This window comes from Balaenoptera physalus (genome assembly GCF_965194825.1).
Source record: "Balaenoptera physalus genome assembly, chromosome: 11".
Classification (NCBI taxonomy): domain Eukaryota; kingdom Metazoa; phylum Chordata; class Mammalia; order Artiodactyla; family Balaenopteridae; genus Balaenoptera; species Balaenoptera physalus.
Window position 1 is genome coordinate 40,059,513 of NC_138896.1, and position 12,234 is coordinate 40,071,746.

At 43.6% G+C, this 12,234-nt stretch overlaps 1 protein-coding gene across 4 annotated transcripts in view; it reads left to right on the top strand.

The window, feature by feature from the left end:
• Positions 1-7,302: 7,302 nt before the first annotated feature.
• ILRUN (inflammation and lipid regulator with UBA-like and NBR1-like domains) overlaps positions 7,303-12,234 on the top strand; it is a 115,153-nt gene continuing 110,221 nt past the window's right edge. For 3 of the 4 annotated variants that reach the window (XM_082415071.1, XM_082415074.1, XM_082415072.1), the window contains exon 1: positions 7,303-7,652. In XM_082415071.1, coding sequence (XP_082271197.1) covers positions 7,495-7,652 — 158 coding nt within the window. In that variant the 5' untranslated portion in view covers positions 7,303-7,494. The remainder of the gene's footprint in view (positions 7,653-12,234) is intronic. The other variant, XM_082415073.1, reaches the window with a different exon arrangement.

Below are 12,234 nucleotides of genomic sequence, written 5' to 3' on the forward strand. Positions count from 1 at the left end.
GGGAACTAAGATCCCGCATGGTGCATGGCACGGCCAAAAAGACCCCCCAAAACAAAATAAACAAACAAAAACCCAGAAGATAAACAGTGTTAGCAAGAATGTGGAGAAATTGGAACACCTGTGCACAGTTGGTGGAATTGAAAATAGTTCAAGTGCTACGGAAAACAGTATGGCGCATTCTTAAAATGTTAAAAATAGAATTACCATATGATCCAGAAATCTCACTTCTGGGTATATACCCAAAAGAACTGAAAGGAGGGTCTTGAAGAGATATTTGCACATTCATGTTCACTGCAGCACTATTCACAGTAGCCAAGAGGTAGAAGCAACCCAAATGTCCACCAATGGATGAATGGATAAGTAAAAAGTGATATATACACACAATGAAATATCATTCAGCCTTACAAAGGAAGGAAATCCTGACGTGCGCTACAGCATGAGTGAAACTTGAGGACATTATGCTAAGTGAAATAAGCCAATCACAAAAGACAAATACTGTATGATTACTACAGGACTCACATTCATAGAAAGAGAAAGGAGAACGATGGTTGCCAGGAACTGGGTGGGGAGGGTAAAGGGGAATTGTTGTTTAATAGGTACGGAGTTGCAGTTTTGCAAGATGAAACAGTTCTGGAGATTGGTTGCACAGTAATGTGGAAATGCTTAGCTACTGAACTGCACACTTAAAAATGATTAAGATGGTAAATTTTGTTATGTTTTTTATTAATTACACATATTAATTAAAACAACAAATGCCTAAATGACTTTGTGATAATGTGTCCCCTCACCAGCCTGTTCCTCAAACCATGTGGAGAATCACCCATGGCCTGGGGAAGGTAGGCTTGAAGTCCTCTCTGAGCATCCCAGCCCACCCTCCCCTCTTCCCTCCTCCCAAGTCCTACCACGTCTTTGTCTACTGCTCATTTGGCACTTGAACATATGCTGCTTTGCACTGTTGGCTATGTTTATGTAGTTATTTACAGAAATGTATGTCTTTGTCTCTCCCACTGTCCTGTAATACCTTAACACGTAACATTTACAATCACTTATGCCCATCTCATTTAAACTTCCAATCTTGGGAAATAAGAACAACATGGAAGTTTTGGCTTGTGGTTAGGTTTATGTAATTGTACCTGTAGGTTCAATTCCAAGTATTTTTTTCTTTCTTTTGTTTGATTTATTCTTCACTCCACTTTGGTGATTTTTTGCAGCGTTCTCTATACAGAGATGAAGAAACTGAGGTCTAAAAGTAAGTATCGATAGTTTGTCTACATTCACACAGCACAAGGATGAAGGTTCTCTTTCTGACCTAATGTCCCTAACTCAGCCTTGCTCATAGTAAGCCAGCAGACATTTGCTTGCTCAACTGAATAGGTCATTTGACTGTTATCTGCTTCCTAGGTTTTGCAGCTTACAAGGTTTAAGGCAGCTGACATGGGGAGTGAGAATGTGAAGAAGTAAAATAAACTCATATTGGGGCTTCCCTGGTGGTGCAGTGGGTAAGAATCCTCCTGTCAATGCAGGAGACCCGGGTTCGACCCTTGTCCTGGAAGATCCCACATGCCGTGGAACAACTAAGCCTGTATACCACAACTACCGAGCCTGCGCTCTAGAGCCCGTGAGCCACAACTACTGAGCCCCCGTGCCACAACTACTGAAGCCCACGCACCTAGAGCACATGCTCTGCAACAAGCCACCATAATGAGAAGCCTGTGCACTGCAACAAAGAGTAGCCCCTGCTCGCTGCTACTAGAGAAAGCCGGCGTGCAGCAACGAAGATCCCATGCAGCCAAAAATAAATAAATAAAACACATAAATTTAAAAAAAAACTCATATGGAACTATATTAGTGAAAAAAAACAAAGTAAGGATTTTGTCCATCCCTGCCCACATTTGGTTTTTTTGGGAGCAGTTTTCCTACTGGTGGACATTGGTGCTATTTCCAGCTTTTTAACTTTTCATTATTATATGTATTATAATACTTCTATGAAAAGCTTATTTATAAACCTGGGATTTTGGGGCTAGAGCATATGAATACATTAAAGGTTCTTCATACCAATTCATCTAAATTCACATCTACTCACCTTTAGGAAAAATTATATCAATTTACATTCCTAGAAGCAGTGGTGTTTGAGACTACCTGTTTCCCCACACTCTTGCCAACAAAAGCTGTTATACATTTTTCAAAGCTTTGCCACTCTGATTAGGCAAACATCATACTTTATGGTTGTTTTAATCCATTTCTTTATCTATGAGTGGCATACATCTTTCAATATGTTTATTGGCTATTTGTATTTCTTCTTTTGTGAACTGTCTATGTCCTCATTTTTCTTTTTCTTTTCTTTTTTCCTATAGGGGTTTCCATTATATTTAAGAGTAGGATGTCCATTTCTATCTAGAAATCAAATAATCACTTTATTTTCTTCTTTTTTTTTTTAACGACTTGATTCTTTCTTTGACTTCATCCAGGAGATAATGTATTTTTAAAATTTATTATTATTATTATTTTTTTTTTTTTTGGTTGTACTGGGTCTTGGTTGTGGCATGCGAACTCTTAGTAGCGGCATGCATGTGGGATCTACTTCCCTGACCAAGGATCAAACCCAGGCCCCCTGCATTGGTAGCATGGAGTCTTATCCACTGCGCCACCAGGGAAGTCCTGATAATGTATTTTGAATGGAGCCTGGAGAATCCCATGGAATCTAGGGAAGCTGAACAACCAGGACTCAGGATGACAGGAATGTCTTTCTCCCACGCCTTCAGGTCTCTTATCTTTGCTTCTGCTTTATAGCTCTCTTACTGCAGGTGAGCATTATCTCTTTTTCATGGGTGCCCACAAAGATCATCTCATTTCGTGTATTTCTGTCATTCACTTTTAAGTAAACAGTCTAGGCCTTCTCGACTGAAAAAAAATGCACAACGTGAGAGTTGTGAATTAAGTTTTATTTGGGGCAAAATGAAGACAATAGCCCGAGGGACAGCATTTCGGACAGCTCTGAGAAACTGCTCCAAAGAGGTGGGCGGAAGGTCAGTGTTATATATGATTTTAGTGAAGGGGGCGTGTGCAAACTCAAGCACACTTTTTTTTAATTTATTTATTTATTTTTATTTTTAGCTGCACTGGATCTTCGTTGCTGCGCACGGGCTTTCTCTAGTTGCGTCGAGCGGGGGCTACTGTTCGTAGTGGTGCGCAGGCTTCTTTCTCATTGCGGTGGCTTCTCTTGTTGTGGAGCACCGGCTCTAGGCACGCGGGCTTCAGTAGTTGCAGCACGCAGGCTCAGTAGTTGTGGCTCACGGGCTCTAGAGCGCAGGCTCAGTAGTTGTGGCGCACAGGCTTAGTTGCTCCGTGGCATGTGGGATCTTCCCGGACCAGGGCTCGAACCCGTGTCCCCTGCACTGGCAGGCGGATTCTTAACCACTGCGCCACCAGGGAAGCCCTCAAGCACACATTTTGGCAGAGGCTTGCTGCTAGTCACGAGGAGCAGATGTCACTGTTATTGATTTTAGTGCTTTTCTAGATACGAGGAGATGCAAGAATTGGGCTCATAAAATCTCCTGAAAATACCTATCTGAAGATCTGCTCTGCCAGTTTTTCCCAGAGCACAGAGTGCCTCATTCCTGATCTCCACCCTGAACTCCTTTCAGGGGGTGTTGTAGGTCAGCAGCTGCAGTGGCTCATGATTTAATCCTTGTAGAGGTAGATGGTAAGTGCTAATTTGTAGTTGGCAGCCTATTCCACCAACCCATTGAGTTCCAATTCCAAATTCCTGAGAGAGGGAGAATCTGATTGGCTTATCCTGGGTCAGGTGTCTCCCTCTTGTCCAATCAATGAAGGCTAAGGGACATGGTTATGTGTGGGTCAGAGATGGCTGCTGAGGGCCAACTAGAGGGTTGTTAAAGGTTTGAAGAGAAAGGAGGTCATCATAGTTTGGATGTATACCCAAAAGTTTTCTCCTACAAGTTGCTATTATCAGATAATGTATCCTAACATCAATTTGGACTCTGTTTATTCTCTGAATCAGTTATGCTGTGGCATAATCTTCATACTAGCTGGACTTGGCAAGTCTGAATCTTAAGGACTTGGAGATACGGAGGCAATCTAGGCTGCTCTGGTGAAATGAATCACTTTTCTCCTAGACTTTCAACTTCTGAATGACAGAATGCCTTAACTTCCTTAAGAAACCCTGAAATTGACCTGGTCTGGGGATCTGGGATTAGTCCAAATTTTTTACACAAGATCACCAACTCAAGAAATTTGGAAGGAAAGTGGCAGGTCTTGGGCATATTCCAGGCAGTGGCATATTCGAGCGTATTGCCTGACGTGAGATGGTGCCTAGAAGCCCTTTTGGAACAGTGCTTGTCAGCTTTCTTTCCTTAGGGTGGTGCTCAGCAACTTGTCCTTTTGCCTCTCAACCAGTCCTTCTCCAGGCCCTCTTCCCAACAAAACAAAACAAAGCTGCAGAGCCATCAGGGCAGGACCACAGGTGTTGTTATATAACCCTTCAGACTCAAGTGGAGATTCACATTTCTGAGACTCTCCTGACTGGGTAACACCTCGGTTTCCTCCATTTCATATCCCACCCCCACAAAAGAATTTTTCCATGGGGGAGTCGGGGTGGGCTGGTTCTTCATATCTAATGTGCCAGCCACCTTGGTCAGTGTACACAGTGGTTAGGGATGGGACAGTTTTTTTTTTTTTTTTTTGGCTGCACTGTGCAACTTGCAGGATCCTAGTTCCCCCACCAGAGATCGAACCCGTGCCCCCTGCAATGGAAGCACAAAGTCCTAACCACTGGACCTCCAGGGAAGTCCCAAGGGATGGGACAGTTTTTTATTGGGCATGACTGTCCCAAGAATTGTAGAAGATTAGCATTTCTGGTCCTCAGGGAATTAATGGCCAGGAATTAATACCACCCCCAATCTCATGAGAATCAAAAATGTCCCCAGAAAGTTTCAGAATTCATTTGAGGAGTATACTCCTTTGAGATAATGCCCATCATGAACCAACATTCTGAGCCATTTGGGTCTCTTATTTGCAAGAATCTTTTTGTATTATGTGGGCTGTTTAGGTGAGAGCTAAGACCCTAGTACTGCATGGGGTTGGCCAAGAGCTTTTAATTTCCTTTGGGTCAGCATTCTAATAGAACCATCAGATTCCAATAACATTTTCTTCTTTTAGAAGAAACACAACTTTAATCCATGAATGTTGCAAGTTAAAACACTTCCAGAAAGTGTATAGTCTAACATCAAATCAGGTCTTGGATCTGCATTTCGAATTATTTTGTATGTAAGGCCACATTGAACTCAAAGTATAAAGGGAATTGTAGCAGGATTTAGTGGATAGAGCACTAGACTGGGAGTTTCTGTGATTACTAGCTGTGTGATTTTGGGTTAATCAATTCTCCTCTCTTGGTTTCAACTCCTTCATCTGTAAAACGAGGAGGTTAGATTAGACAGGCTCAGTTCCTTTCAGCTCTAATGTTGGGATTTTTATAATCTTTCTGTGTTCCCATTCCATCATCCAAAAGATTGGGACAGTATGTGCTCACCTCTGAGGGAGACTAAATTTTCCTTAATAGTAGTGAAATATTCCAACATTATGGCCATCCAAAAATTAGGCCCTGGCAATGATCTAAGCTTCCACAGAGATCTTAGAGACCCAAGAACAGTTTCTTATAAAATGTTTATAACTAGTGTCTAATATGAGTTTGTAAGTATGCTGTTAAATGTGTCTGTTTCCCGTAAAATACTCCTGTTGGAGGAAAAAAATCATTGGAGAGAGAAAGGATGGTCCCTTATTAAGAAAAGAGAAAGGGCACATATTTCATATTTTAACGGAGGACCAGCAAGGGAAGTGAAGTAGAAGAGGGACCAGGTGAAGAAGTAATCCCCGCCTACTTGTATCACTGTCTAACCCCACAGTCATCTCAAGTTTATGGCCAGAATACTAGTTACTATTTCTTAAGTGCTTCTTATGGAGTAGGCAGGGTACTGAGCTTATATATTGGTACCTCATTTAATCCTCACAACAATCCTATCTGGGAAAGCACTATGATTACCAATAACGGGCAGAATGAGAATTTAAATCTCCAATGTGTGTGACCCCAGAACCTAGGCTTTTAAAGCCATTGTTTTAGTCTTATTTGGTAGTAGGACAGAAGGAGGTAGAATGTTTTCCCTTTCCAAAATCTCATGGCACCCCGGATACTACTGGTCACTTATTCTAGTTGTCTGCTTGTTGAAATTGTTAATGGAAAACATACTCCATTAGGAATGAAAGATGGGTTCTAGTTTTGCTGCTCTGTATTTTTGGACAAGGCATACAAACTTTCTGGATCTCACTTTCCTTATTTGTAAGACAGACAAAGAGCCACTTGAAGGCAGGAGACCGTTTCTTATTCGTCTTTTCCCCGTGTGGATGTGTTAGGCAAATCGTGGTGAAAGAAGGAATGAAGGTAGACAAGATGGTCCCTATGCGTCCTTTCTCATTCTTTGATCTTGAACAGTTAGGTGTACTATATGTACCGTAACACTTTGCCTTCTAAAAACTTAACAAGGCAATGTCAAATTCTCGGGACTTAACCTTTATTTTGAGAGGGTTGGTCTTGACGGAGTGGGTGTAAGATTATATGCGGTGTTCATCTGGACCTGTGATTGACGTTCGTATCGAGGCCTCCCTTACTTTCCGGAAACTGGAGACTACCGTTGCATAACAGAAACAGCACGGGTAAACTGGAGTAATCATCACCGAGGGTGGCCGGGAGCCTAGGATTTTAGGGCATTATCCCTCTGGGAAAACAGCTCTAGAAACTTATGCAAACAAGTCCTTCCAGAGCGAGGGGCAAAGCCCTGGCTGGGAGGACTGGGTCTTGTGTGCCATCTGGTACTTGACCTTGCCCTGGCCTCTGTTCTTCCCCGACTTCAGTTTCCTCACCTCCCAAATGCCGCCGTTGTCGTACAAGAAGATCCCGGAGCTTTTCCCCGCCAACCCCGGGCTTTAACTCCTCCCCCTCAGCGTGGGGGCGGGGCGAGGAAAAGGTCAGGCCAGGAGTCACCTCCCCGCGCCGCCCGGCCGTCCCCTTCCTCCTTCCTACTGCCCGCCCCTCGCTCCACCGCGGTGAGGTCACGCGGGGGACGTCACGGGGTTCTGACGCCACAGAGGGGCGGGCCTCCGGGAGAGGAAGGGGCGGGGCTAGGCGAGCGACGCTTGCGCAGTGGGCGCGGCGCGGGAGGAGGCGGAGGCGGCATAGAAGCTAGAGGCGGCGGCGGCGGCGGAGGCGGCGGCACTGGGGGGGGTGGGAGGGGGGGGAGCGCGAGAGTGAGTGAGTGGCTGAGTGAGTTTACCCCTATGAGGCGGTGAGAGGCCCGGGGCCTACCTCAGAGGAGCGGGGTCGCGGCACCAGCTAGCAGCGGGCCCCCTCCCGGTCCCCGGGCCCGGCGGCGCGGCGGCGGCTCAGTTGTGAGGAGGCGGGGAAGCGAGTGTCCGGCCCCAGCCATGGAGGGCATGGACGTGGACCTGGACCCCGAGCTGATGCAGAAGTTCAGCTGCCTGGGCACCACCGACAAGGACGTGCTCATCTCCGAGTTCCAGCGGTTGCTCGGCTTCCAGCTCAACCCGGCCGGCTGCGCCTTCTTCCTGGACATGACCAACTGGTGAGCCGGCCCCGCCGCGCCAGCCCTGGCAGCGGCCTCGGGGCCCCGAGGGGAAGGGAAGGGACACCCAAGCTCGGCGGCCGGGCGGGACGGTCGGGCAGTGAGGGGTACCCCCTTTCCGGGGCGGGGAGGGAGTGTGGGGAACCCTAGGGGCCTGGAAGAAATTTGGGGGACGAGCAGGGATGGAGGGGGATGTATGAGGAGAGTTGGGGTCCGTGGAGGGCAGGAGAGGCGGAAGGGAGATGGGCGGGGGTTACTCCTGAGGTTCTGCGGAGTATTAGCGGCCGAGGAACGCGGGAAGAGGGGGAAAGACTTGAGGATCGAGGCACGGGGTCGACCTGTGAGGAAGAGCGCTGTGGTGTTGGCTAAGAGTAAAAAGCACAGAAAGTCTGAATTTGGGGAGTGGGCAAAAGCTTGGGGTATGGAGTTAGGGGCTGAGGATGACAGGGATGAGGGGAAACAGGGAGAGAATTAGGTACTATGCAAGAACCTGGCGCGCGGGTGAGACTTGGGAGTTAAGAGCTGAGAAGAGCAGATGTGTGTATGTGTGTGTGTGTGTGTGTGTGTGTGTCCATTCGAGGACAGATAAAGAAAAGGGAAAAACTTAATGGGGGAGGACAAGTGAGTACGGTAAGAAAGATGACTTTCCCAAGAGCTGTGCCAGGGAGCGGTGGGATCTACTAGTGGGATCCGCTAATGGAGGACCGGGAGTGCTAGACCTGGGGCAGGGTGTGGGAAAAACCTTAGGAAAAGTTAAGGAGAGAGCTTATCTTGGGGGAGAGAACTTTCTGAGGGGATTGGAACCCTGGGCTCCAGAATGCGGGAATGGAGAGGGGCTTATCCAGAGGGGCTTACCGGAAAGAAAGCTGGTTGGTAGATGTTTGGGAAAATGGAGAACTTGACTTAGGCTCGGAACCAAGTATTTTTGGCTTGGAGTTTCCTTTTAGAAGACTGAATTGGGACAGAAGACCATGACAACTTAGACTAAAGGAGTATTTCTTGGCTTTGGGTGGAGCACTTGCTATTTTTGATAAGCAAGGCTTCCCTTTGTTCTTTGAGGAGGGGTTGTTGAGTTCACTCAGGGTGAGTGATCAAGTGGAGACCATTAGACTTCCTTTGAAAGGATTTCAGGTGAAACAACTCATCTTTCTTTGGTTGGAAAGCCATGAGATGATTGCCCTTTGCTCTCTGTGTTGGGCATGTGGAATCTTGTTTCTCTTGGCATCACTTATACAACCAGCCTCCCCTTTATTCCCTGTCCACTGGATGCCTCAAGCAATGCCAGAAAAAGAGGCTGTAAGCTTAGTCTTATATCCTGTTACTCATCGAGCCCTATCCTGAATGATGCCCATCTTATTAATGGGAGCCTTATAGCTGTGGTGACGTGTGAATTTTTTTCTGTGCAGCATCATTGGTAGGTCTTGTTGTTTATCTTTAAAGTTGATTGTTATAGTAAGAGTGGGATTGAGTTTCTAGATGTTTAGGAAACTCTTTGAATGCAGGAGATAGTCTTTATAATTAATAGTCTTTATAATTAAAGAAGCATTTGTGATCCCCACTTGTATCTTTTAAGTCCGGGATGATCTCAGACAGGGACTACAGCCTGCAGTAGTTTTCTGAACACCAGCCTATGTGTTTAATAGAGAGTGACAGGGGTTATTGAAAACACCAAGAAGAGGTACTACACTGGTGAGATTTAGAAGTAAAGCTATATCTTGAGGAGGGTTGTACCCTTGCCTGCCTGCTTCCCACCCCCAGCTCCTTTTCTTCCTTGTTTACACTAGTTCAGCATAAGAGACTTGGTATATTGTTGCTGCCAGTTTGGTAGGGGAGGATCATTATTTCTCCCCACCCTCTTGTGAGTTGTACCATTTAAATCCTGCCCTAATAAGTTTTTAGTTTTTTAGAGTCAGTATTAGTACAATTATTAATGGCTACAGAAACAATGTAATGAACTTTATATGTTTGAGGTGTGTGTGTTTAACATCTAAGATTGTTTGTTTTTAAGTGTTGTGAAAGGTGAGGCCCAGTGTGGATGAGAAAAAAAAATAATTATGGTTGCATTATAAAAATTTTATTTGAATTTTATATAAAAATTATTAAGCTCAATGACACTGAGTAGCATGTGTTCTGATGAGATGTTATCTCTGTATAAAACAAGGTGATATCAGCATTCCTGAACAAAGGAGTGAGCCATTAAAAAATGTATTCTGGTTTTAAAACAGAAGTCAGTAGCTTCTTAGGAATCCAGGCAATTAAGTGATAACTCAGCTTTAAGTACGTTACCTTATTTTTTGACTGTAGAAGTCATGTTCTTTCTTTTCTTTGATTATAAAATGAAAAATTTGTGAACTGAAGGAAGTAAGGCTTGTTATGCTTTTCTTTCTAATGAAAGCAGTTAGTTTCATAATCCAATATTGTGTTTTGATTCCTATGTTGACCTGGCTAAATTTGTCTTTGTTTTAAACAAATACTCGTCATAATTAATAAAATCTAGTTAAAATACATACATGAATGCATACCTGGTCAAAATATTTGTGTGTTAAATAAATATCTAAAGTCTAGAAATTTTTTTTTTTTTAACATCTTTATTGGAGTATAATTGCTTTACCGTGGTGTGTTAGTTTCTGCTTTATAACAAGGTGAATCAGCTATACATATACATATATCCCCACATCTCCTCCCTCTTGGGTCTCCCTCCCACCCTCACTATCCCACCCCTCTAGGTGGTCACAAAGCACTGAGCTGATCTCCCTGTGCTATGCGGCTGCTTCCCACTAGCTATCTATTTTACATAGAAATGTATTGTTTTTAAGTGTCATTTAATGTCTGACTTTGGAAACTGTCGAGATAGTCCCGGTACAGGTTGCCAAAATTTCTCTCAAATTGCTGTGGTTAACCTGTTGAATTTGAGATGATTAACCCTCCTGTGACTTTATAAGTGCCTGCTTTGGGTTGTAATAAATAACCACCATTCAGTTGTCTAGTGATTGTTAAAAAATAATGTGGTAAAATAAAAATGATTACTTTAAAATGAAGGCCACGAGTCTTCTAAAAGGAAACCCTACTTGGAAAGGTTTGTTTTCAAAAGTAAGAATTTATTTTTGTTATTGGTAACAAACAACTTTTTAAAAAGCTGTTGAAAATTGGCTAAATTGAGTGTGTTGGCCTTATAAGTTACCTACCGTGTAAACATAGATTTTTTTTTTTTTTTTTAGTCTTAGGTTGGATATGCATTATATAGATATTTCTATTTAATTTAGAACCCCGTATTATTTCAGTTTTGTACTGTTTATACCTGAGCTGGCAGCTATGCTGCTGGAGATTGGTGGAACTGACTCTTAAAAAAGTAGTTAATTTTTAGTTCCTAAGTAAGTACATAAAGCGCATAAATGGTGTGGTGAAGGAACCCAATATCTGAAGCTAAACTGAAATGACTTATAGATTAGAATAACTTTCTATAGGTGGAATGTCTTGCAAAGACACTTTTGGGCTGTGAGTATAGAACTTGGAATTCTAAAACTGGAAGCTGGCTTAAGATTCTCTAGTTCATTCCAGTTTTTCCTGCAAAATTGCATATAACCCTTCCAAGATAGCTTATTCTTGCATCCCTGAGGGCAGAGATTTGCATGATACCTTATGGTAGTGTTTAATTACCTTTCTAGTTAGAATTATGTCAAAACTGAATCTTTCTTACTGTAATTAAGCTTTTTTCATTTGCTTGTGTCCTCCTTGGAGATGAAGAATATCTAATAAACACGTTCCTTAAGAGGTCAGAAAGCAGGGCTTCCTTGGTGGCTCAGTGGTTGAGAGTCTGCCTGCCAATGCAGGCGACACGGGTTCGTGCCCTGGTCCGGGAGGATCCCACGTGCCGCGGAGCAACTGGGCCCGTGTGCCACAACTGCTGAGCCTGCGTGCCTGGAGCCCGTGCTCCGCAACAAGAGAGGCCGCCGCAGTGAGAGGCCCGCGCGCCGCAATGGAGAGTGGCCCCCGCTCGCCGCAACTAGTGAAAGCCCACGCGCAGCAACGAAGACCCAGTGCAGCCAAAAATAAATAAAATAAATGAATTAAAAAAAAAAAAAAAAAAAAAAAAAAAGAGGTCAGAAAGCTTCTATTAATACAAATCACTAGAAATTTTCAACCATTTGTCATTTTAACACATTCAGTTTAATGGTTTCTCACTCTTTAATGTAGTCTGATAGATTTATATATATTTTTAAGTGGAAACCAACAGGATTGAGAGGAGAGCTTAATGGTGAAATGTACATAACGTAAAATTTACCATTTTTAGTCAATTTTAAATTTACAGTTCAGTGTTACATGAGATTTTAAATTCAGTTGTGGCCCTCAAAGTCACTTGTCTCTGTTATGTTTTCAAAGTGAGTTATTCTTTAGTGTTTGTGACAAGAAGCAAATAACACTTGTAGATTTTTTAGAGAATGTTAACGTAGGAGTTATTTCTCATTATAGGGGTAAGTAAATTATCTTTGACCAGCATATAGACAATGTTGGTTGTTTCTGTCCCTCCTATTCATTAAGCTAGTGCTTTGCAGTTTTGGTGCAAAACTGCAAAAGTTTTGCA